This window comes from Scatophagus argus, chromosome 3 (genome assembly GCF_020382885.2).
Source record: "Scatophagus argus isolate fScaArg1 chromosome 3, fScaArg1.pri, whole genome shotgun sequence".
Lineage (NCBI taxonomy): Eukaryota > Metazoa > Chordata > Actinopteri > Scatophagidae > Scatophagus > Scatophagus argus.
The window spans coordinates 15,219,474-15,246,683 of NC_058495.1; the positions used below are offsets into that span (position 1 = coordinate 15,219,474).

General features: G+C 40.2%; 1 protein-coding gene and 1 non-coding gene across 5 annotated transcripts; one reads left to right on the forward strand and one right to left on the reverse strand.

Moving 5' to 3' along the window:
* Positions 1–27,210, forward strand: LOC124056513 (RNA-binding motif, single-stranded-interacting protein 2-like). Of its 4 annotated transcripts, none has more exons than XM_046384014.1 (14): positions 1–159; positions 13,150–13,313; positions 17,673–17,731; positions 18,511–18,602; positions 21,618–21,775; positions 21,891–21,970; positions 22,099–22,208; positions 22,417–22,460; positions 23,056–23,149; positions 23,352–23,402; positions 23,620–23,730; positions 23,878–23,955; positions 25,554–25,641; positions 26,810–27,210. In XM_046384014.1, exons 1-13 carry the CDS (start codon positions 88–90, stop codon positions 25,632–25,634), a joined length of 1,194 nt encoding a protein of 397 aa, XP_046239970.1. In that variant the 5' UTR covers positions 1–87; the 3' UTR covers positions 25,635–25,641; positions 26,810–27,210. The 4 variants fall into 4 exon arrangements, with proteins under 4 accessions (XP_046239970.1, XP_046239968.1, XP_046239971.1 ...); XM_046384012.1 differs by having other exon boundaries at positions 3–159; positions 13,147–13,313; XM_046384015.1 differs by lacking the exon at positions 1–159 and adding an exon at positions 191–1,257 and having other exon boundaries at positions 13,147–13,313.
* On the reverse strand, positions 22,893–22,963 carry trnag-gcc. Its single transcript has one exon. It is a non-coding gene; the product is annotated as a tRNA-Gly (tRNA).

Here is a 27,210-nt window from a genome sequence, read left to right on the forward strand (position 1 = left end):
GGGACTCCAGGCACTCACTTCCCCAGCTGCTGACGTCAGCTGGCAGCCTGGGCTGTGCTCGCCGCTCCGGACATAGCGCCGAGAAAAATGCTGCTCTCCGTACCGCCAAGGGCAGGAATCAACCCATACAACGGCTATAACAGCAGAAACAGCAAAAAGGTAAACGCTTTCGGGATTTTCCCCCCCATTTTCGGTTTATTTGCTCTGCAGGGCAACACGCCCGTGTCTGTCGCGACTATAAAAAAAGAGGCTTGTGACAGTGAGCTGCAGTGTCCTTGAAAAGCGAAACGTATTGAATTTAACTTAAGACTTCGTGGAGTGAAAATACAGCTTATAGAGCAGCAGTGTTTTGTGTGTGTGTGCGTGTGTGTGTGTGTATAGGTTGGAAATTTGCTACCGCTCCGTCCTGTCATGTTGACCGCCTGGTGTTTTTTTTTTAAATTATTATTATTATTATTTTTTAATCAAGTAGTGTTTGTGCGTGTGTACTACAGCAAGGATGTCGACATGGCTCAGCTCACTCATTTGGAAAAAAACAAAAGTCAACGGTGGAAGAGCAACTTTTATGGGTAACTGTGCCGTGCCGGGATAGCGCGTCTGTGTCCTGGATGTGTTTGTGGAAGTGGGGGTAGGGTGAAAGGCAAAGCTGAGGGAACATGTAAGGAAAAATGAATTCTGCCTCTTTCCCTCCACTCGTATCTTGCGTTAAATCGGCTCTTCATTGTCTGCGCTGCCGCGTAAGTTTGCAAAGTTTTTTTTTTTTCCTCGTTTCCCATCTGAAAGCGGAATATGCCCCACCCCTCGAAAAATCCCACCAGACCATGATGACTACATTCCCAGAATTATGAATCGTGGTTACATTCAGTGTTGACATTCTCACCTTTGTAACCGATACGTGAGGGAAGGATACTCTCTCTCACACACAAATGAGCGAAATCCAGATTCGATAGGATCAATTAAAATCAAATTAATATTGAAACTGTTTAAAAGTGCTAAATTATTCGGACTAGTTCATTGATGGCGGGGCCGAATTTGTATTTTTTTCGTTTTTGAAAAAACTTTTTCGCTTCCTAAATTCCTTTCTTGAGCAGTGAATTTTCATTTGGTCATGCAGAGGCTGTAGCCTATGCACCACGATGGCTTAGACGTGATGGTTAAAGATCTGCTATCATACATGGCGATATGAGGCTGTGCTTTCACCTCCACTGGATTTAACAGCAGCTCCTCCCGTCTTTCTTCTCCGTGTCGCTGAGAGCCGTAAGTGACATTTTAGAAATGTATATTGACATATTGTCTTTCTGTGATCTTGGGCACCGCCTGCATGGCTGCTCATCCTCCCAGATCTGATGTAAACACTGGTGTGTGACTGGGAAAGAACAGAATAGAAGAACTCACACTCTCACACACATAATTTGCAATTTATTTTAATGAACTCACTTTGCAGCTTACATTTGTATGGAGTTATTTGCTTGAGATATTACTGGGATGGACCCCGTTTTGTTTAGAAGAAGAGACTATTTAACATTTCCTTGCATTTGTTCTATCAAAATAAATCATTTTTAGCTCATCAGGTGCCAGTAAAGAGCGTTAATTTTTACTTTTTAAAAGGCAGTGCATTGTATGTGCATTCAGGAGTGTAGTGTTTTGAGAGTGAGCACTAATTTCTGACCATGTGCATAACAAATGTATAATCATAGACTGTTTTATAAATAGTGGATAAAGGCACCATAACATCACCATTGACCTATATGAAGATGGGAAACACGTTTGTGCTTCCTCCCACTGTTCAGATATGAAGCCAAAATATCCCAGAGGCCAGTGCTGCCACCATGTGCTGGTGACATCATTTGGAGCCAGAGTCTACCCAGTAGTGATTAGGGGGTGGATCTGTGGCATTGAGCTCTCATCAATCAGGATGCCCCTGGTTTATTTGTGCTGTAAAGTTGGACACTTAAACGTGTCTTCTGGGGATGGACTTGCTTTTTGAACCTGCCTCAAGTGGCCATTTGGGGAACTGCAGTTTTCGGCTTTTCAGTGTTGGCTTATTTTTTTTTTAAGTTTTTTAAGTTCCTGGTTGTGTGTAATATAATATTGATAAAGTCGCCATTTTTTTATGTAACCACTAAATGTATGCAAAATGTCTACACTTTTCAAGGCCTAATCCATGTTTAGGAATGATTCTATTTGTTTTGACAGGATTCCACTGTTTCTCCCAGTATCAGCTAAGTTTGATAAGTGTTAGAACTGCAAAAACATTTGCAGTTTCTAGCTATTGAAATGTGAGGATTTGCCATAATATGGTAGTAAATATATCTTTTTGCACAAATTGTCACACAGGCACTTTGGGAATTGAGAGGGGTTTATTTTACTACTTTTATTGACTAAACCAATAATTGAATAATTGAGAAAATAATTATCAGATCAGTCAATAATGACAGTAATTGTTAGTTACAGCCCCAATGAACTCTCATTGTTATTTAATATAATATTGCAGAGGTTGAAGTTAAAGTAAAAAAATTGAGATTTTGTTTTGAGACTTTGGAGAAATCTTACTGAGAGTTGATGAGAAGACTGATGAACTCTTGGACCTGCATGCTAAATACAAAGCAGTCAGCAGCTGGCTAACATCAAACATCATCATCTTAGCTTCTCCACGCTGTAAAGGTTCAGAAGATCAACTTGATAGAAGCCCCACCAAAGTTAAGTTTTCCAGGACATCTGACAATATGTCATCTGATTAAAAAGTATAAATGATGAACTGAAATACATAATAAAATAAGAAAAACCTTACTGTTCCTGTTAAGAGAGTAGCAACATTACAATAAACTATAACAGAAAGTAACTAGAATATATATAAAAGATATAAGGACCGAGGGTGTCATATGTTAATGCTATAAACACAGCATAAGTCTTTGACTTGACTGAACATTTTCAAATTGAACATGAAAAAAATTAAAAAGGTTTTTAATAAAGAATGTAAAAGGAGTTTCTCCTCCAGTTGCTTTAGCGGCCCAAAGCTCCTCTGCTTTGTAGAGCGTAAGTTCACAGAGAGGTCAAGTTCCTGTGTTGTGATTCTTAACATTTCCTCCTCCCACCTCCACTGCCTTCTCATTCTTTTTAGCTCTCGCTCAAATTCTGCCACACCTGAGCTGCACAAGTACACAAAATAAAAGTCTGATCGCAAAATAAACACGCAGAGGGGTGAGAAAAGCGCTCTCTGTGTGTGCGAGGTGATTAAAGAGCACGACCACTGAAAGGTGTTTGGTTTCTGTTGTGCTTAAAGCCAGCTGCTCCTCCCCTGACTCAGCACCTCATTTCCTCCCTCAAATAAATAGAATTAATGTTCTCAAATCAAATTTGGTCGCTTTCCGTGTAAAGCTTCCTGGATGGAAAAATAACAGGAGGCAGCTTGTCTCTCAAGGTATCATGCGTCTCACTCAGGGCCTTGTCAAATGGCCTGTTTTTGTACTTGTCAATCAGATTTTTGTTCTCATCTTGGCGGGAGTCCTTTTTAAACAAATGTCAACTTACTGCTGTGATTTAAAGAGCTGGGTGCCTCAACACGTACCCTCTTGGATCAAAATACCACTAGATATGACATTGAACACTGAAATATAAGACATTGAACAAACACTTTAACTGGAGCATTAAATTGTCATATGGATGGAAAAGGTTTCATTAAGAAGATGGCGCAACTCTCCCATTCCTTTTTAAATAAGTGATTTACCCATTTTGCTTTCAATTCCATGAGCAGAGTGTGTTTATCCGTACATCTGTACGTGCCATTTTCCTGAACGTGATATCTCACAATCACCTGCAGTGGATTTCTTAAAATTTGGCACAAATGTCTGCTCGGCCTCGCAGATAAAATGATTAAAATGTGGTGGTCAAAGGTCACTGCAAGCTCTCAAAACAGATTTTTGAGCATAATTCAACCATTCATTTGTTAAATTTGATAAAATGTCAGACAAATGTTTAATAGGACAAAATGATGGTGACATTTTATATCAAAAAGGTCAGTTGCAGTGTGACATAACATTCTGCGAAAACACTTAACTGGTTAAATTTGTCTATTAAAATTACTTGAAAGAATAGGCTTACATAATTACGTTGTTTCTAGCAGAGTTATTCCTTATTTCATCATTAAATTACACCTCATTTTAGTGTTTACTCACGAAATAATCTGCTCACTCTGCTTTTTCCTGCCTGCCCCACCCTGCCTCTTTCTCTTTCTCTTTCTCTATCCCTGTGTCTGCTTTGTCGGCAGTATGTTTTATTAAGTCGCCCAAAAAAAACCACAACATCTCGTTTTTTTTTTTTTTTTTTTTTTTACCAGCAATTCTTTTTTCACAACATCAGGTGAGCCATGTGTGGAGGAGGCTTGTTGTTAATATGGAAAGACCGATGTGGAACCGAATGACATCGGCATCAATCAGGTGCACTTCCTAGCGTAAAACAATGGCACATATAGGGCTACATTAAACAGGAGAGGTTGGACTGTAATCACTGCATTTAGAGGAGGTAAGTTATACCAGAGAATGTCTCTCTCTGTCTTTTTATCTCTGTGTGTTTCTCTGCAGAGTACTTATGATTGTCAGTAGATGGGAGGGGCAGAGCAAGGAGAGATTGTCCATCCATTATTTGATCACATTTCTTAGATGGATAAAAGATTACTACAATAAATGCTAAAATGGGTCACCAAATATAGTTTTGCAGCCATTGATATATCTGAAAGAAAGGAAAGTCTATGTGTGGGAAGCACATGATGTGTGTGAGAGAGAGAAAGCAAAATATGTGACCATATTTCACATTTGGTCGGATGCTGAACTGGTAACACTAAACTTGCATACCTTGAAACTGTGGCGATGACAGTGTTTCCTCTTGATGTGTCTGAAATTTAGCCACTAGCCACCCACTGCACGGTTTCATGTCTGTTCCTTTTAGGTTTTAGACGGAGCACTTTAATAAATCACTGCTGTTGGAAGCTAATTTTGCACTTACAGTAATGTAAGGAGTAGTTGTCAACTCAAGTAGTCCTATTTTCATTTCACATGTATTGCTTAAATTGGCTTGTTGGAAAGTTGACCACTGCAGGACTTCGATCAGAGACGACCGAGTCAGTGACTGAAGTTACCGTACTCTAGCTACGATAGTCAGTTAGGTTAACACTACTAATACCTAAACAGGCTCATCGGTACAGTAACTACACTTAACATCGACTAGAACAAGATGCATGTAAAGCATTTTAGAATTTGTAGCTTCTGTAGAGTGAGATCCGTGTTCGATGGACTGACTGCTGTCATGGCTACAACTTCATGTTCTGTCACGATCGGCTATTGGCATGAGTATGAGAACACACAGAAGGAACTTAAACCTGTTTTTTTGTTATTCTCAGTCAACTTTCACACTAATAGATACAGTCCAGAACAAGCTCACAGGTTTTGCTGATATTGAGTTTCAGCTAATAGTTGTTGCAGAGCTCTCAGTCAGTTCTCTGAACTCTACTGTAAAAATAGTAAACAAAGACAGCATCTTTCTCGATGGACATTATTCAGTGGATATATGGTTAAGTTTATAGCAATAATACCCATTTCACCCTTCAAAGTTTTCACTGTATATGTTATATGAGTCTGGACAGACATGGATGTAAAATGCGACTTGACTGACTGCAGAGGCATACAACCACAACGTGGTAATTTACTTTTGTTATATTGCTCTTTGACAACACTCAGAGTTTAGCATCAAAATCCAAGTAGCGGCTGGCTTATGTTGGTTTTGCCTGGATTTTCAAATGACTCACTTGACCACAGTTATCCTTATAGCTAGGCTCCGTACAACCAGTAAGAGTCGGGTCGAACCTCTTGATAGGAACCGTGTTGTGTTACGCACATAGATAGAAGAGCTTATCAGAGTGAACTTGAATGCATCTGTTTTGGCCAATTTTTTGCAACGGTATGAATGATAGTAACCATTCATCAACTCCGCTGAGGAATGCGGCCAGTGGTGTTTTCTGTCATTAAAGTGAATGTAAAAGTGAACAACAACCCTTCTTTCCCTGTCAAGGAGGGCCTGAGTGAATCAATGCTAAGAATTTACTAATTTTAAATAGAAAAAACAAAAAATGAAAATATCATAGGATATTTAGGATATTGAATTTACTTCGGGTATTGAATATCCCTCGGGATAAATAAAGTATCTATCTATCCATCTATCTATCTATCTATCTATCTAGGATCATATTTGAGGCTGTGGCAGGCCATCAACAATAAATCAATGTACAGTCAATATTAATATTTATAAGTATAGCATTCATTTTCTCTTGGTAAACACAGGATCATCATAAGGAAATTAAAAGAACCAGTGATTGCAGGCAAAATCTCAGTGACAAGAACTAACCATGCTATTTGCATAGTATCACTAATATGTGTTTTAATAAATATGTCATTATTTTAGTCAGCCCACGTCATTATTTTAGTCAGCCCACGTCATTATTTTAGTCAGCCTTCTATCTAATCTCAAAAGTCATCAGTCAAATGTCAGATGTCAGCGACAGGATTCTTCCAGTTAATAACTGATTGTATCTGTTTAACCCTTCGGCAATAGTTCAACTCTTTCAACAACAAAGTTTAGAATGATTGATTACTGTAGGCTCCCAACAGTCAAGTTTAAGTCTGTACGAGATGGTCTTTCCTTTTGGTTTTAGAGCTTACACATTTACACTATGGTTGACTGTCGAGTTTCTCATTAATAGTATCTCCCAATATTTCTTTTGTCTAAATAACAGTCCAAAATGTTATATACTATCAGAAATGACAGAAAAGCAGTCAATCCTTACAGCTAAGAATATGGAACCAGCAAATATTTTACATTTTTGCTTTAAAAATAACAATTATCAAATTACATGGCAGTTTTCTTTCAGTTGACTAATTGATCAACTAATCCTGGCACAAACCCATTATGAATTAAAGACAATATATTTAAAAGAAAGTTAGATTTTTGCTTGTGCATTAACAGCAGCAACACAGCTGCAATTGAGTTAACTTTTAAGAAAATGTTTTGCAAATGAATGGACACTTGCCAGTAGATTTGGAATAGTAATTGGATATTGGTGTATGTGTAGGTTGCTAAGTAACAAAAAAATCTACTGTACAGAAATATGCTTGTAAATGCATGTTTTTAACATCTCCACACCACAAAATACATTGAAGGCACAAATAATTGCTGTCTACTTTGCTACTACTCAGTTTCTTATGCATTTATCTGCTCTGCTGCATGAAGTGTATTCTCAGTGAGTCCTCCTGTGCAGCCACCTTTGTCCTACTGGCCCTCCGCCAGGTATATGTTTATCTATCTCTTTGTTTAATGTGTCAGATAGTCTGGATTGATTCCCAATGTCTGTGCCAGCCGCATGAACTAGCCAAGGTGAACAGGTAGAGTGGGAGACAGAGTCCTTGGAGAAAGCACAGCTGTCAGAAATTTGATGCCAAGTGGTGCAGCGATGCCAGATGCTCTGTGTGCCTCACATTTTGTTAGATCTCTGGCTAAGCTGAGGGCCAGTGTTTGTAGGTATCTGTTTCCAAGCTTCCCTGAGCTGTGGCCACCTGACCTGCCTTGAAAGCAATGCATGCATGTGTTTTTGTACAAAGTTCTGATCAAGAGCATTAAGAGACAGACAGTTTGAAGATTAGTCAGGACTTATGAAAAGAAAAAAAAAGAGGAAGGGGAGGGTTAGAGAGGCTGAGGAAGGAGGATTCAGGTACGAGTCTGGACGTGAGTTTGGTGTCCTTGTCACCTGGTTGGAATGCAAAGCTCTTCATTCAAATGGCTGCACGATAACATCAGGAGCAGACACAGAGGATTTCCTGCCTGCCACAATACTGCAGCTTGCCGCTTTACGAGTCCTCACCAAACCCTTGGTTAACATAACAAGGTTCATATTTTTACAAAGATATTTAATGTTTTTACAACTCTTACTTTAATTTTCTCTATCTGACCTTGTTGATGAGAATGTGAATGTTTTTACATGCAGTATGACAGATTACTAGATTAGTAGTGATTTCGTTTTAGAATGAAATATCTAAATATCTATATTGAAATAATATTTGTTGATGCCTCAGAAGTGAAAAAAATAAATATAGAAAGCTTTCTCCAATGACTCATTTTCCTCATTGGTCCTAAAGTGGAGCTGGTGCAAAGTGGCAGCTCAGCAGCAGTAATTCTATACAAGCTGGAAGCTGCATCCTCATTCAGCCAGGCTATAAATCTGAGCATTAGCATGTCAGTCGGTCAGCTGGTCAGACAGTCATGCTTCTTTCCTGCTGGAGGAGAAGACAGGCATTGCAGTGGGAAAAAGGCAGGCAGGACATGGGAAGGTAGGCGGACCCCCCAATAGTCCGGAAATCCGTGGAATTCTGTGGGTCAGACTGGGGTCAACCGGAGAAACCCCACAGGGTGAGACGGAGATAAAAACAGAGACATGAAAAGAATGGATCGGACATCCAGATGATGGACTGCAAAGATATAAGGTAGTGAGTATTTATGGAAGTCGTATGAATTTATCATCGATAGCAGATTAAATATACACTTTTGTTGTGCGGAGAGATTAAAGTCAGCCAGTACCAACAACATGAAGAGAAAGACCTCAGCGTATCAATGTGAGTTTACATCAAGATAGAGGAAGTGGTTATATTTATACGATGTTCTTGATATTTATCTTTAGTTTTGGCTCTAAAAATATCCGTTGGTAGTAAACTTGTGTTATGAATCAGGAGCTGTTCAGCAGAGAACGAGAACTGCCACATTGCCAGCGTGTCTTTCTGAACTGAAATCATCAGAATTGCGCAGGCATCTTTGATCTGCACTAAGCTGTTTTATTACATTTAAATTTTAAACATGGAACAACAACATTTTTTGTGGAGAACATAGTTTCAGGGCATGAAGGCTTATCAAAAAGTTAACTGTATAATTTGGTGTAATGCTTGCACCGTCCCTTAAGATTAGAAAGTCCGTAATAAAATATCATGGGAATATAGATTTAATGGGATGGATCCGATTTTCTCACTTTTTCTTACTCATGTTTTCCTCAGTATTATTCAGAAACACCTGGCTTTGATACCTGCAGAGGGGACTGAATGTTAGAGTTTACGAGTGTCGTAATTGTTGAAGCAAGCCAAAATACCAAACTTTCATGGAAATATCAGCTGCTCTGTCTTTTATGTTCCTGTAAATTGAATTTCTTTGGGTTTTATACTTCTTGTCTGACAAAACAAACAATTTTAAGACATCACCTCAGGCCCGCTGTAATTTCCCAGAGGATGTAGCAGTCCTAGTTTGGACACATGATTTATTTATTTCTAATCTTCTTGTTGCTCTTTCAGCAGCACCTCATCAACTAATCCAAAAAATGGAAGAAAGCAGTGTTTCAGATTATGTTTTCCCCAGCAAGTTATTATATTTGAGTAGTTCAGTTTGTGGTGTTTAGAATGATATTTCTAAGCAGTTTACGAACACATATCATGCCGGGACCAAGCCAGTGAGGAACAGAGTGACCAGACTGTGGAATTACTTTGTCATTGGATGCACACGGACCCAAAGAGAATTTTCCCATAACCTTGCATTGTGACTGTCTGCTGTCGGCCTATGGCTGTAAAACGGTGGTATCACAAACACTACAAAATGACTTGTTTCAATGACAGGATTTGATACATTTGGTCTGAGAACATTTTTAAAGAGTAGAAGAGCTCATGATTGAAGAATGATGAATTGAAGAATGATGAATCAAAAGTGTAGGCTCTATGGGCCACACAGTGCAGAAGTTTGGGTAAATTTATGCCCGGGAAGTGAAATCCATGTGAAATCATGAGTGACTTTCACTGGAGTGAACAGGGCCCCATCTCCACCGAAACCACTTCTCTCACATGCATTCATGGCTGGGGCCCACTCCATTGACAAGAACTGAACACAAACTGAACCTTATAGCACTGTGAATTTAAAGCATTAAAACTGGACGTACTTTTGTACTTACATTTATTTACATAATGAAGAGTTTTATATGAGAGTGTTATGTAAGTGCCTGAGCAATTCTAATTCCAATTTCTACTTTTATTAAAACAGAAATTACAAGATGTTCACAAGATATTTCTTTCTGTAGTAAATGATATGATAAACAATATATTTTGACTAAAGGTTCTGTGCAGCTCTAAAAGATGTTTGCCATCAAGCATGCTATAACTGAATGTGTGCATATGCATGTGTGTTTTTGTGCATGTGAGTATGCATGAATGTGTTTGTGTGGTTGCAGACTTGTGATTTAAGGGGCTTTGTTGCAATGATTTGCTGGTACAGTCTGGAGCTTGATTGGGACTTGGCACTCTGGCAAAGAGTGTGTCGAAAAGATTATACGTCTCTGCTGTCCTGTTCTTTCATTCACAATTTAGCTGCCTCCAAAAACGTATTCATCATGAACTACACTGTGACAAGATAAACTCTTACAGACAGGCTCGTTCTGTATTTGTGTGTTTTTCACCGGCCCTGAAAATGTTATGGTGTGACAGGAACAAACAAACCTTTTATCTTTTTTAAATTACATGGATTGTACTTCATCTATTAGTCAAATATAAAGGGTATGGACAAAATGACACAATGCAAGACATACTGTGTGTACTGGATTATACAGTCAGTTATTCAGTCATACATTCAGTTCAATAGCTGTTCTTGGAGAAGCTTATTAAGGATAATGCTTGTTGGCACTGTCAGAAAGTGTTGATTTTAAAGCTAGTTTGTGTGTTGCTTTGAATTAAGGGCAGGATTTCTGTGTTGCTGTTTCACATTCTATGCAAGAATGAAATTAAAGCAGAGAATTGTAAAGTGACACTGGGCTTATAAAGGTTTCATTCCCTCCATACTCACCGTCCTCCCTGTTTCTTGATCCTATGTGTGCCGCCTTTCTTTCTCTCCCTCCCTCTCTCACACACATATATCGTTCAATTTGCATGTCAGCTTCCTCTAAAACACCTACAGAGTCAGCATCACAAGGAATCTAATAATGGACTAATACATATGATAAATGGAGAAAAAAACAAAGCAAATCCACAAATACTTCTGTACTACACATATAGTCAGTATCACAGTAAGAGGGGAAAACACTATAGTTTTCAAACTGGGTTTAAGCTTTTTTTTTTAATCGATTAAATAATGTTTTTAAAATAAAACTCCAATAACAGTTATTTGACTTGGATTTATTTGACTTTATCAAGCACTATCAGCACTTTTTAACTTTAATTGAGTTTATTGGGATTTCTTTGCTGTGATGTTGACAATGCTGTTCAGTTCAGTGACAAAGGTATGAATGCTTAAATATCACTAAATATCACCATGAGCCAAACTGAAAATGTCTTGGACTTTGATGGCTAAGTCTCTGTGTGTGTACATTCTGCTGCTTATGTCTGTTTTCTGATGGACTATATATATCGCTGGAATGAACAAAGTGAAAGTAAAGAACACACGCATACAACTCTATTCTTTGGGTTGCGTTTTCATCAAACAAGCAAGGGAGCATTATCTTTAGGGAAATGAAATGAGCCTGTTGTTGATGTGGCCACTATGCTGCTGACAAAGTAGAGGTCAGGGGCTGTGTTAGAGGGGCTTTTTGTCTTGTGGATGGTGTCTAATTAGCAGGATTGGTTGATGTTGCTGGTGGTCCTGGTGTGACCGTGGCGTCCTGCCGTGCTTTTCCTAAACACCACCAGTCTGATCAGTGACCCACTCCTCTACCCTGAAATTAGCCCATTGTCCTCTGGTCGCCTCTGCTTCTCAAATGAGGCTCTCCAGCCTCACGGCCCTGAACTCAATCAGAAAGCATAGTTGTTCCTATTCCATCATATGCAGTACTGAATGAAAACATTTATCTGTTAGATTACTGTGATTTAACTCAGTTTCTCAGAGCAAACAGGGTCAACATTTGCCAGTTATGGCAAGCCTGGTCTGCACTCATGTAATGCTGTTTTATTGCCTGAGTCTTATTTGGAAAACAGCCAGTGGATCTATTCCTGGAGAGAGAGGTCTTTTTTTTCCTTGACAGGAAAAGTGATAATGAAAGCACATTTAGCCCAATAAAAATAGTTGTCTGCATGGTTGCACAACATTTTGTTTGATTTCTCCAAGGAGAGCCACAATCCCAGAATGAGATGATATGATGCACTGGTTGTTGCACAATGTCAGTCTTTCATGTTTCTGGTGGTGAGTCATGGACTAGTTGACTGCCATAGTTTACAACTTGTATTCACCGGCACTTAGTCCTCATAGCCTGATGAAAAAAGCCCAATGTGTGAAATAAGAAATAAGAAATAAGAAATAAGCGGAAAGTTCAGTGGTGGATATCAGATCATCATAGAGGGTCACAATGAGAGTATGTTACCATGTATTGTCATGTTGTAACAGACTTATGCTTTGAATTCTCTTCTTTGAATTTCTTCTTTTTTTTTGATAAATGGACTTTGTATGTCGTGTGGGCTGATCTGAACTCTGTTTTTGCCTCATGCAAGAAGGATATTGTTAACTGTTGACTTTAGAAACTGAGAAAGAAACGTCTAAAGGAACCTGAGGCTTCTGCAATTTCAGGGCGGATAGAAGTGCAAGCTGTAGCAGATGACAGATATTAATTTAGAAATACTTGCTTTTATGATCAGATGATAAATGAGTGAAAGAGTTGCAGTATAAAAGCTGGTTCACATATAGTCTATTATTTAATTCTACCTCATCAGACTGACTAAATGTTAGTTTTAGATCTTCAGAGTTTTGGTTTTGATAGGCACCGCAAGATTCTTATTGTGGTTCCAAAAGAAAAAGAAGTTACCCAACATGGAGAAAGCATAAGAGGCCCCTTTTCCCTATATGGAGTAGGCAGCCAAGAGGCCCCACATTCCCCTCAGAAAGCAGTATTGGTGAGTGTTGACATGAGGCCTGTATGATATCATTTTTCGCAGCTCCCACATTATCATCTGTCTCTTGCAGGATTACTCTCAACATTTTCTTTGAGTTTTTCACACTTTTTAAGTCACTGTACTTGTCCATAGTTTGAAAATATGAAATATTCAGTTGTGTGTTCAGGCACAGTAAACTAAACTTAATGTTTCTTTTTTATCGCAGCAGGCCTATGTGTCCTCCGGCCACCAGATGGCACCCCCCAGTCCCAACACCAACAGCAGCAGCAACAGCAGCGGCGGGGGAGGGGAACAGCTGAGTAAAACTAACCTATACATTCGCGGGCTCCATCCGGGAACCACTGACCAGGACCTGGTCAAGCTGTGTCAGCCGTGAGTGTTTTTAAAACTTTTTTCACCAGACGTGTTTTATGATGCTGATTGTGTCTCAAGAATGTGACACCAAAATCGATTTTGTGCTCTGACTTGTTTGTTTAATTCGTTCACATGCGTTTTCTTCAATTTAGGAGTTTTTACTTGGTTTAGCTATTTCTTGACAGACATAACCTCATAGCGATGAGACTCTCGGAAGTCACTGCTCTGGGCTGGTATTCAGCAAGAATAATTTTTTTGTATGGATACAAACACAATATGTTTTTTTATGACGTTTAAGGCAGCTACATGGACATTTCACTGCACTGATGGTTCCTGTATGCTATTATTGCCTTGTAAATTATCTTGAGAAGCACAAGCTTTGCAGGTGATTTCTTCATTGTGTTGTATTGAAGCATAGGTGTTTTCTTTTACTTTAATGATCAGAAAGGCAGCTTTCAGTAATTTTAAACATTTCCGTGAGCCCTGTAATGTCACTACAGCAAATATCGTGGCGTATTTAAGCAGCATAAATTTAAAACTGTAGCTAAGAATTTGACAGGACTGAGGGAACGCTTCAGAGAAAATAGAATTTAAGCATTAGCTTCTTAAATATTTTTTTAGACAGCTCTGATGAAGCTCAGGATTTATCAGGAGGACATCTGCTTCACTTTATACAATTTCACTGTGTGAAGGGGAACTGTGGGTGTGACCTTTGGAATGTGTCAAGGAACAGAACGAATTAAAATGATGTTCCTAGTGTGTAAATGTCTCTCATAATGGGGACAAGATTCACCCTGTTTCACCCACCAGCAACCCTTCCTCTATTTATCACAACCCCCCGTTGAAAATGTGTTAACTATGCAGATAGAAAGGCCAAAGGCAAAGTATTACTTAGAAAAATAAAAGAATTATGCCAGACATGTCCATGGCTGGCATTAGAGCTTTTTGTTATATCTGAACCTTACATGAATGATGCAGAGATGCAGCAGATTTAGCAATCATTTTTAGTATATTACACAATGTCTGAAAAATGGAACCGGAACCATCCTATTGATAATAATAATGAATTGCACTAAAGTCTGACTATAGCTGGCAGTACATCCCAGTCCACAATAACTAGGACAAGTTTTCTTAAACAGTTATCTTTGACACTGCATTAGAGAAAGAGTTCTCATGAGCAGATAACATCCGTGCTGTCTGGAGCTATGCTCTTCATCTGTTGGACACACAAAATTAAATTCTTTAAGGCCATAATTTAATGTTCAGAAAAAGGAGCTGTTTAGACAGGAAGGAAGGAAAAGCGGTTTGTGAACAAGGATGCTGCATTACCACAACTAAAGTCAGTTTGATTAAATCTTGACAATCACAGGAACACAAGAAACCGTCAGCAAAATGGTAGATCCTTAGAAGGAAAGAGACGAAAGAAAGAACAAATGCAGAAAAGACCGGTCAGGGGTAAAGAAGGAGCGAAGGGGCCAGAGAAGGGTACAGCCTGTTGCCTCCTCATGTCCTGATCTAACCCTCCATGTTTTTTGAGGCTCAACAGCCTCAAACCAAGATTTACATACCCTGAGACAAACAGCTGAGTCTCTATAATATTTTGGCTTTACAAACACAAAGACACACATAGATACAACCCAGTAAAAATAAAAAAAAAAAGCACCCACTGGTTTTGGGTGCTGCAAGTCAGGGTTGTGCTGTATGTCACAGATGTAATATGTGAACTTTAGCCATGCGTCCATCATTTCCATGGGTTGTTCACAATAACAGCACGCCTCCCTGAACAAGGACTGGACATAACTAATAAAACATGACTTAAAAATATTAAAACCAAAGCCTCTTCCGCTATAGTATGACTCATTTTTTCATTTTGACCATTCTGACACTGCATAAGGAAATCTAACTAATCCGCAGAACAAATTTACATGGCTTGTATCTGATAATAATGTGTAATATTTGAGTGTGGGTGCACTGTGCACACACGGAACAGTCAGAGAAAACCTGAAAGCTGCGGTTGGTATGTGAAACACAGGGACTCGGGAGTAAAAGCAGTGGGTGGACAGAGAAGTCATTGTGGGGTGGTGGAGAAGTGGAGAGAGGACGCAGGCTTTGGGGGTGGGCGGGAGGGCTGCACTTGGAGGGGAAACTTAAATGAGTGGGCAAAGAGTAGCATAGCCTACTGGGAAAGAATGTCAGACAGCTGTATATGGGTCAGAGCTGTCCTTGGGTCTCTGTGGCCTCCACAGTGCGGTGGGCTGCTGTTCTGCCGCATAGGGGCTGAGGTAAGCGGAAGGTCACGCAGTCACTGCCTTCAGACCTTTGAACTCCCCTGACGTATCTTTTCAGTTAAAAACATGAAACACAGCTTTTATTTTTCTTCGTTATGCTTCTGATGAAATCTCAAGCTGTTCAATGGGACTTTTTCACTCTGGAGTGTGGAGCTTGAAAACAGAGTCATAAGTGGAACTCATGATAAAGTTATCATTAGCTACAGAAGCAAATCAGTGTGAAGCCCCCCCATCATTTACTGTAGTTTATGGTGATAAGAATGAATTGAGTTTCTGTTGTTTCATGTGAGCCTTGTAAGCCTGGATGCTGAGCTATTTTCAGTAAAATTACAAAAAAAAGTGTTCTAGGTTTTTGCGCAGACTTAAACTCATGAAAACTAAATTGTTATTCCAATTTTCAATATAATATTAGTAGTGTACATAGATGTAATGTATGGATGCGGACCAAACTTTTGCTTGGTGTGCATTTTTGTCCTTAATTGTGGTGTTTTCTAATCATTGATTGTTACATAAAATAATGCCTTTATATATTTTTTATAGTCCACAAAAATATTTCATTTGCACTTGTACTGTTTGCAGTTGTATATCTTCAGTCCTACTGACATTTTCTCATCAGACTAATTTTAGTAAAAGGTCTCAAAGGAACTGTTAGATTTTTGTGTGTCCACAGCAGTACAAAATCTTCTAAAGAAGCCCTTTCTGATGCTTAATATCTGTGAGAAGACATTGTTCCTGAAACTGTTGCGAGTTGTGCTTCAGTTTTACTCAAATGTTTATAGTTAAGAGGAACTTCTTTGATATGGTTCATTCATTTGAGCTACACACACGTGGACACCACATTGATTAACTACAAATATGGTGTGGTTTCCTTAACGTTGATATATTTTTAAACATTACATTTTGCACGCCTGATTGATTTTGAAAATATCACATAATGGCACATGAAGCTTGTTCACATGTAAATCTGCTTCTGTTTTTGTTCCCTAAAAGATGCATAGGCTAAATGTGAATGTACATTTTAGAGAAGATAAGGTCAGAGGATCAACAGCGTAAACACTTTGAACTCTGGCGTCAGTCTTAAGTTGTGAAACCGGTCTCTGCTGTGACCGTCTAGTCAGATGTGAGTCATTTGGGCAAATGTCCGCTGAAACTTGGTGGGAGCTTAGGACCCAGCGGTGTGCTGCAGTGTGAGGGTGGAAAAACAGAGAGAGGGAGAGGGACGTGGTGGGAAGGAAGGCGAACCGAAGGGGTGAAGCATCAGGTTACAGTGTACATTCCGCTCAGACGCCATGTCGCCCAAACAGAGGAACTCCAATCTCCCTCGCTGGCTAAATGCACCAGACAATGGCAGATCTATCATATGGTACATTGCCGATGTACTGTCTTTTAACACTGCATTCCATTAGTTGCCACATCTTACATTATGCTTTAACTGTTTTTAAGTTGATTTTCATACAATGAATATTTCATGATACTGCATCAACGCATAAATTGATCCTCCTCTTCTACTAATTGGTCTTTGTCATGTTTTCATATTGACAACAACAGGACTGAAACAACAGGCTAGGACTCACTTATGTTTCATACACCCTATGACTTCTTTTGTGTGTGGACCAATCATACAATGAGTTCTCTTGAAAGTCAATATTTCTGCTTTCTGAGTCAAACATTGGTACTGACAACTCTTTAAAGCTTTATTTGAACCAAAAATACCCCACAGCAGAGCAGTTTTTGGGAGAGCTGTGTGTTTGTGTGTTAGTGTGTGGTAAAGACATGCCTGGGACAAATAGCTTTTGGCCCTGGGGTGCTGTCTCCTGCCTGTCACAAACAACACTAGGGAAATAGAGCTGTTGTAACAGCCTCCGCCAGCAAACAAAGACAGAAGGGTGGAGGCAGACAGAGTTTTCTGTGGTGCTTGATTGACACAATTGATTGCGTGAAAGAGTACGTATGTGTTTACGCCTGTAGTCATGCAGCCTGAGGAGACGTGACGGGATTGGTACGCACATGGTAGTAGCAGATTCCTCACGCCATCCCTCAGTCACGTGGTCACTGATTCTGTTCTCTTTTTTCTTTCCTGCCCCCAAAGGTATGGCAAGATTGTGTCGACAAAGGCCATCTTGGATAAAACCACCAACAAATGTAAAGGTGAGTTTTGTTGTTTAAACAAGATTTTGCATCGTGCTGCTTGGTTATTAAAGTATTTCATCATTTTGGTAACGCTGTTGTCACTTCACATCTGTCCTCTGTGTATCTGTGGATTATAGCAAACTAGCTAGGCTCACGAGTTTAACACAACTAGCAAGGCAAATTTCCCAACAAGCTAGACTGACATTACAACTGTACAATAAATACACTTAATATTGAATAGACAATGAAACATCTGCCTAGAATATGGAAAGATATTTGAGTGCTGCATGGATTTTACCTGTCTCAGCACTAACGATCTCAGAAACACATAACAGAGAGGACGTGAAGGAAGTGGAAACAAACCCATAATTTGAAAATAAAATTTCAAAATAAAGGAATGAATAGTTATTTTGCATTATTTATGGGAGTAAAAAGGGTCCTGGGAAACACTGCCTGTATGCGAAATATTAAGCTACAGGCAGGAGTTGATTAGGTTAGCTCACCTTAGCGGGAAACACTTAGCCTGGCTCTGACCAAAAGTAAGAAAATCTATCTGTTAGCACCTCTAAAGCTCATAAATTAGCATTCAATATCTTGTTTACAAAAGGTCTTTGCACAGAGTCAGGCTAGCCGTGTCCCCTGCTTCCAGTCTTCAGTCACCTGACTGTAGCCTCGTATTTTACATACAAATAGAGAAGGTCATATTGATTTTCTTATCTAATTCTCAGCGTGAAAGCACATAGCTTCAAACCTAATAAGATCACAGCTATTTTAATACTTATTTGTCTGTTTCACAGGGTATGGCTTTGTGGACTTTGACAGTCCAGCAGCAGCACAGAAAGCTGTTACAGCCCTGAAGTCCAGTGGGGTCCAGGCTCAGATGGCCAAAGTAAGAAATTAGCAAACTCGGGATCAGTTCTGTTAAACAACCACCACTTCTTATCACCTTATGATGCATTATTCTCTGGCCCTTCTCTAAAATGTCATGGTCGTGGTCCCTGTCTCCATAAGCACAAACTAACCCACTCTATCACGCAAAAGGTACATGCAGTGACCTGATTGGCATCAAGTGTCCTGTTGGCAAAGGCTCAAGATAAACTGAGTTTTATAGGGAGGCGTGCGTCTATTATCCTTCATTGGCTGAACTTGTGCCAATAATGGTCTTGATGGAAGCATAAATGTTGAGAGCAGAATTACACCCCTTTTTTAATCAGTTTTTTGTCATCACCACCCTCCTTGTTAATCCTTTACTACCTTCCCCTTCTTCCTCATTGTCTCCTGTTTCCTCTTCGCACTCCTCAACACCTTCCCTATCCTTTCCTCTCACGCCCTCGTCTCTGTTCTTGTGTATGTTGCTAACCTGCTCTCGTTGTAGCGCTTGTTCTGAGCTCTTTGTCCAAGTGTCTGCAGTCAAAGCAACTCTTGTCGGCCCATTAAGCTGATCCCTCTGGCTCTCAGGCTCCCCATTGAGGGAATCCAGGGGAGGGTGCCACTACACCCACTGTCAATGGGACAGGCACAATAGACTGGCATTGTCCGTCGTCTGGGTCCAGGCCTGGGGCTGACACCAACCCTTAATGCACTCCACCCCAGTGTCCCTGCCCCCTCCTTCTTATTCTGCACCCAAACACCCACTGCAATGCAATACCAGGGTCTCCCTCAGACCAGCCCAGGAAAACGGTAACAGATCCATGCTTGCAGCTGACCTGAACCAGTCCGGTGCAACTAAACCCCGTCTTACTGCACCTACTCTGTAAGAGTGCCACACAATCCTGTGTATCTCAATACCCAACAAGTGCAACCTGACACTAACACTAGACTCCCCAGACAACATGTGCTTAGTCAGAGGTGTTGATAACCACTATAAAATCCTAAATATACACAGCCATGTCAGAGACACTGGGTTACCTCTGGTCAGGTCAGTCTAAAATCAGTTTGATATCAACCTCTTTAAGTTGCAGTTTCTCCTGTGTGCACATTCACCATGGCTGCTGCAGGGTGTTATTCACAAACAGAATGAACCACACCTTGCACCCTGTGTCCTCAGAGTATGGTCGGTCCCTGAACAGGCCACCCTGGCCCCCAGGCTGCAGGCCCAGAGGAGCTGCTTGCATCGGGGCAGTGGAACCATGGCATGAGTTAAAAATAGATCATTTCTTAGTTCCCAGCACCTCCCTGCTCTAACTCAGACGTCAGCTCGTGCAGGCAAATCTGACAAACACACAGAGACACACCTCAACAGACGAGGCTCACCTAGAGCTTGACGTGCAAAAAAATGCACTCATCGAATCCCATTCACTTGTGCCTGGGCTGGCTTCATATCTACAACAGGATGAATATTTGTTTGAATATGAAATGGGATACTGTGTGTGCTAGGTGAGGTAAAAGGCAAATAAAAAGATAAAAAGGCGGGTTTTTTTTGTTCCTTTGTGATTAAGCCTTGAACTCCATTAGTCTCGTCTGCAGTGTGCCACTGTGTTACATAATGGTTGTATTGACGCACCCAGAATGACGACAATCACAGAAAATAGGTTACCTCTTTGCCAGGTGACCCAAGGCCAAGAACACGATACTCATAATAGGCAGTAAATCTTCATTTAAGATAACCGTTGGCACAAAAATGCCATACATACCTTGAGTTTTTTTGTTTTTTTTTGTCAGACCAATAAATTTACTGTGACCCTGTTGCACTTGGCTGAACTCCTGTGCCAACCTGTACTAGCATCTGGATCCTGGCTGTCCTCGCCTGTTTGAGGGGTCAGACTAGTTCAAATGATTATCCCTTGAACTGTTTGACGTGCATCTGACAGTTGCAGAGCTATCTGATAGTAAAAAAATGTAATGAACAGGGGACATGAGATAAAAAATATTTGGTTGGAGGAGAAGAGGCGGTTAATTAGCAGGCATTCATTCATCCTCTTTTCCTTCTTTGCTCTTTTCTGTCGTCCTCCTCTTTCATTACCCAAATTACTCAAGACTCCCACTACTTCCTATTTTGTCAGTTCCCTCCTTCTGTACAAAATATCAGCCTTTTTAAGCTACTCTTTTCTCCCACCCTGCTTCTGCTCTGGCCTCTTCCTTCACTCTCTGTTTTCCCTTCCCCTCATTGTAGCCCAGCCTCTTTTCTCCTGGTTGCCAGGTTCCTGTTGCTCTCTGTACTCTTTAACTTCATGCCTGACTTCCTGTCTGCTTCTGCACAGTCACACAAGGTTTCACTTTCAAGCTAGTGCCACAAAATAAGTCTGTGAATAATCCCTGCTTTTTAATTGAATATCACATATCAAGAGCTCCTAATTAGACAACATTCCCCCAAAATGTGTTACTTAATTCATATTTGCATGTCTCAGTATATTTATGTGTGGATTTTAAAAAGTCAGACAGCTTCAGTTGAGGCAATGACACTTGCACCACATGAATGACAAATTATTCAGGATTTCAGTTTATTGGTTGAGCAACAAAACAAAAAAAATGTTTTCACACCTTTTTCAAAATGGTGCTGACATGTTGTACAGATATGGTGAAGCATTAATGTGTGAATACTGATTGCGGGTGTTGATGGAAAGACAGGTCACACTACTGCCTACACAGGAATTTCTCCTGCGTGGAAAAGATTTTGAAAGTGACAAAAAAAAATTCCATTTGCAAATGCAAATGCATTGGCAACAATGTTTGAAAGTGTTAGAATAAATGATTTGGCTTTTTTACATTTACATTGAAGTACCCTGAGCTCACATCCTCCAGTGAGACACATGAAAGCAGCAATGTGTAGTCTACTGGAATAATTACAACAATAATGGTTACATATGTCTGTAGCTTCTGCACCAACACATGTTGGTATTGCAATGAAACAAAAAGAATCATATCTTTTAGAGATGTGAACTCATGTCCATGTCATTAACTACAGCAACAAGAACAGGACCCCACCAACCTCTACATCTCCAACCTGCCAGTATCTATGGATGAGCAAGAGCTAGAGAGCATGCTCAAGTCCTTTGGCCAGGTCATTTCCACACGCATCCTCCGAGATGCTAATGGGACCAGCCGTGGAGTGGGATTTGCCCGGTGAGACTGTAGCGCCATCCTTTAATACACTGCTCCGCTACATGGTTTTGTGTGAAATAGAAAGTAGTCTGTCTGCAATTCTGGCTCCAGGATTCAGTTCGACTTTGCATTTCAGAATGGAGTCCACGGAGAAGTGTGAGGCCATAATTCAGCATTTCAATGGCAAATTCATCAAGACTCCACCAGGAGTGCCTGGTACGTGGAAAGTTTTGTTTTGCATTATAGGAACCTGATATTGTTGTTGTTGATGCCAGAGCTCAGTGTTTTTGTTCCCTGTGGTGATCATTGAATTCACTTTCTTGTTTGATGTGTTGTTTTCACAGTGCCCACAGAGCCCTTATTATGTAAGTTTGCAGATGGAGGTCAGAAGAAGAGGCAGAACCAGGGGAAGTACCTCCAGAATGGAAGGCCCTGGGCTAGAGACGGAGATGCGGTGAGATTGCCACTTTTATCTCATGATTCTTACAGTGAACTTCCGGTTGTCATGTGTTCCATTACTTTGCCGGAAATCAAAGCAAGAAAATGTTTGAAAGTTTTGAACATGATCATTCTAACTGTGTCCTAGCTGACTGTTTTAGTACAGACTGCAGTGGAGTTTGCATGACTTCACTGGTTCTGAATCTTGTGTATTGTTTTCCCAGGGAGGAATGACGCTTGCGTATGACCCCACAGCCTTACAAAATGGGTGAGTGGTATGCATGAACTCACTGAAAACAGTCCCAACCCTCAAGGAAATTACAGTAACTGAGTACTCAAACTCTTGTAAAGTGCTGCCCTCTGCTGGACATTGCAGGAACACAGAAATTAAGAAGAACTAAGAATCACTTTATTGGCAGTATATATATTTTTACATACACACACTGAATTTGTCTTATGTATTAAACCCATCCTTTGTTGAACACACATGCAACACCCAGCAAATTACATGCAGTGAAACACACAGAAGCAGTGGGCTGCATCAAGCATCCAGGGAGCAAATTGGGGCTTAAGTGCCTTGCTCAAGGCACATCAGCCAGCTAATGGCAGGGCATTTTTCACTCTAACACTCAAACCAGCAACCCTCTGATCACAAGAAGCTTCACCAATCTCGAGGCCACAGCTGCCCTAACTAAAGGTTTGCATTGGCCGGGAATCGAACCCGGGCCTCCCACGTGGCAGGCGAGAATTCTACCACTGAACCACCAATGCTTATATTGTCAGTGTAGTTGGAGATGTACTGCGATGTGTTGTCGTGGTGTGGCTGTCCTCATGTTTTCTTCCCACTTTTCTCTGTCTGTCAGCTTTTACTCCTCACCCTACAGTCTGACTCCGAACCGAATGATCACCCAGACTTCCCTCTCACCCTACATGCATTCTCCTGTCTCGTCCTACCAGGTGAGATTGTTTTTAAGATTCTAATTAAGTTGTTTGAAAGCCATACAGACTGTGTTAAGCCTTAATGTGCTGTAAAAGTAAAGAGAGCCTTTCTTTGGGTCCTTACACCTACTTACATAATGACTACAAGGACCTCGGGGACTGTGAAAGCAGCAGTGGAATTTTACAAATGAGTTTTTATGATGTGTCTCTTGATCTATAGGTACACAGCCCGTCCTGGATGCACCATCAGTCATACCTCATGCAGCCAGCTGTAAGTATCCACCACATTTTCCTGTTCTCATGTAAAATTTACACACATGTGCCTTGGATGGATGGGATAGTTATCCAATTGCAGAAAAGCAAAAAGTTTTGTAAATGTAACCCAGATGTGGTTTGAGTTGCACTGGAGCCAAATGTTGATGACTTAATGAGCATCATTATTGTGTGTGTGTGTGTGTGTGTGTGTGTGTTTTTCTATGCATTCACAGGGTACAGTTCTTACCCCAACGATGGATCACGCCATGTCCATCCAGCCCACGTCCATGATGGGACCTCTCACACAGCAGCTAAGCCACCTGTCCCTGGGCAGCACGGGCACAGTCAGTAACTGCTCACACTCTGACACACACACACACACTCATACAAAAGGCAAAAAAGAAAACAAAAATAATAAACAGTTCCCCTGAAATTGCTCAGTTATTGGTCAGCTATTCATGTCAGTGTTTTCCTCTCTGTCTTCCCTACAGTATATTCCGGCCAACACAACTATGCAGGGGACCTTCATACCCCAGTTCACCACAGTGCCTCCCTCCAGTGTCCCAGAGGTATGAACCTCAGCCTCAGCTGGTCATGTTTAGTATTTCCATTAAGCATGTGGCTAATAATTAAAACTCTCACTAGGAAGAATTTAACGATTGTTGTTTTTAGCTTACCAAGTCAAATTTGTATGTATTTTAAGGAGTGGCAGGGTTGGGGAACAAATGTGGGAGAGGTGATGATTCAAACTGCCAACTGTGTGCCACAAAGGGGTGTGTGTGTGATATTGCATGACAGGTAGAGGCAGGTGTATGTCTGTGGTATTCTGTGAATACAAAAAAACAGTCAGTGATTTTGCCTTTTTCTGATGCCAGATTGTGATTTGGTGTAAAAGCAATATTGATTCATGGGCTATTTTGAAAAGATGAAACAGAAAACATGGGATAAAAAGCAGTAGCACCATTCCTCAGTTTGTCTTTGCTGAAACTTGACATGACAAACTCAAATAGATTTTTAAAAATGATTATGTATTTCTTTTTTGTTTGTTTGTTTTGGGGTTTTTTTTCCTTTGACTCACCTCAGTCCTTTTGTGAATTTTAAAGTTTCTCATATTTTCTGGCTTCCAGTGCGTCTTCTACCCTAACATTGAAATTGAAATTCCACCAACTTTTTTATTAGCTGTTTCAATCTGAAAGTGCAGTTAAAACATCCTTCAATAAAATATCCAATATCTCCAGCAACCTTCTGGGAGCTGAGCTTTATAAGATATGAAATGTTACTAAAGTAATTCTTCTTGCACTAATAAAAAAAAGGCGATGAGGCAGAGTGGGCCTACATTAGCAGTCTACGTTTTATTTTTGAATTATTTGATTAATATATTCTACTTCCTCCTGTGACACAGTGCAGTATGCTGTCCAAACACATAGTGTGGGTCTATATTAGCTCCTCCATTGTTCAGCTACAGGAGTCTTCTCATCAATGACAGCCAGGATCATTTTATGGACTTTTTTGGCACAGACTTCACATCCTGGCTGGATGCTCTACAGGAGAGCATCTGAGCCTGCAGGCAGTCTTGAGTCATTTTTTTGGTAGGTAGAGCACAGTAACAGTGGTGGGAACCTGCAGGTTGAGCAACACGATGAATGAGAAAATGAAGTGCCGGTTTATGAATGGCAAGGGGCCCAGTAGCAAACCGTAAACTCAGGCTGTTATTGAATGGGTGAGATCAAGTGTGAGGCGAGCAGAGGAGAGGGTGGAGCAGGCTGGATGGTGTAAAGGTAGACATGGGTTAGTCTCAGCAATCAACCTCAGCCACTCCTTCAATTACAGCACAAGACAAATACTAAAAGCACAGTATGCAGCATTTTTCTCTCTCTCTCCCAACCATTGAGACAACAATTGAAATTTTCTACATATTATTCCTTTAATCACATCTCTTTTAGTAAATACATCCTGCAGCTTGTATGGGCTTTTAGTTAACAGATTTGACCTGTAAAATCTGACTGTTTGTTGTTTGCTGCATCCACTCAAACTTAGGATAATGTGTTTGATATGATGGGGAAAATACAGGCTGTCCTCTTCTTTGCCTCTTTTATAAAAATCTATTTGAGTGACACACATTGTCATGAATTATCTTTGAATAGTCTGCTTTTTTTTTTTTTTTCAGGAGAATGGCGGTCAACAGCAACAGGTAGCCATGGAGACTCCTGCAGAACACACAAACTACTCGTACCAACACACCAAGTGAAATTAAGGTGAGAGTTTTCTCTGCTCCTTCCTGAGAATAGCAAAAAAACGTAAGCTGATGTTTTTAAAAAGCCTAAGACACAGTCATGATCAGCGTGACCGACCTGTATAAAAGGGTACGATAATTCCTTTTCTTTTTCCTTTTTTTTACTAAAAAAACCTGATTGTTATTGACAAAACACACAGCGCAGACATTTTTTCCCTTGATAAACCTGCACTCTTACTGGTCTGACTGTGACGTTACAATTAAAGGGAAAACACTGAGAAACTGATTGGACAGACAGGCACAATTAATGTTACATTAGAAAATCTCAGGAGCTTAACTTTAAAGTAAACCTACTAATTTAATTAAAAAAATAATCAAACTAATTTTAAGTATAAAAAATCAGTTCTAATACATTTCAAGGTCCATTCTTTGGTAGCGACTGATGCGACTATGAAAAGCATGAATCATTTTCTCATTTGAGACATGTTAAGACATGTTAAGGTTTTGGGCTGCATCAATAACCTGATGACAGGGGTGATAGCATGTCTGATAGCATGTGAAGATATACTGTTGAGTGTTGGGGAAATTACATTTTGGCTCTGATTATTTGCTTTCTTGTTAGACGAGAAGATTGTCAGGCTACGAGCAACCAAGACCGACAGAGCCAAAAAAACTAGTCTTCACACTTTTCACACAGGTTAAGCAAACAAGAAATAGTTAAAAAGTTAATTAATGAGATTTAGACGTACCTGTAGGCAGATTTTGTTGCCTTTGTATAGAGCCAGGCTGGCTGTTGCCTGCTGGTTCCCATCTAAACTAACTAAGCTGCTGGCTTCTTACTGAACAGACAGACATGAGAGTGGTATCGACGTGAATGAGCTTATTTCCCGAAATGTCAAGCCATGTTCTTCAAGTGAAGCATACCGTTACTACTTTGCTGAAAAGCATGCAATTAACAAGTCAACGTTGAGAAGCTCAAAAACACAATTAATTTAACGTAATTAATATTGCAAGTTCCCACCTGGAGAGAGCTGAAGCACAGCGTTATGCGGCCATTTTAAAGTACAGCAATTTCAGAGAACCATTTTTTTCCGCGTAATAACGTGCTTACTGGACATGTGTGTAGAAATGACCACTGTGGTGGTGTAGGTACATCTGAACGTGCTGAACTGGGTGTGTTTTCCATGCAGCTCCCAGCAGGGTGGGGCAGAGGGCACAAGATGAATCCAACCAAACAGGATTCAGCTGGAAGAGAACTGTGCTCCATACCATCACCAAGCACCCGGACTTGAACATGGATAACAAAAGGAACATTTGTGTTTGTGTGAGTGTGTGTGTGTGTGTGTGTCTGCGTGCATGTGTGTGTGTCTGTATTTGTTTTTTTGTTTGTTTGTTTGTTTGTTTGTTTTTTAATTAAAGAAAAAGGACAACACTCACATTGTTGGACTTTACTGCTCACATCCTCAAGAGTTGATCAACCAAAGGTGGGAATCTTCTTTCTTCAAGAAGCTTTGATCTATTTTGATAACTGAAACAAAAAAAGGAACAACACAAGAAGTTAAAAAAAAAAAAACTAAGAAAAAAATTTTAA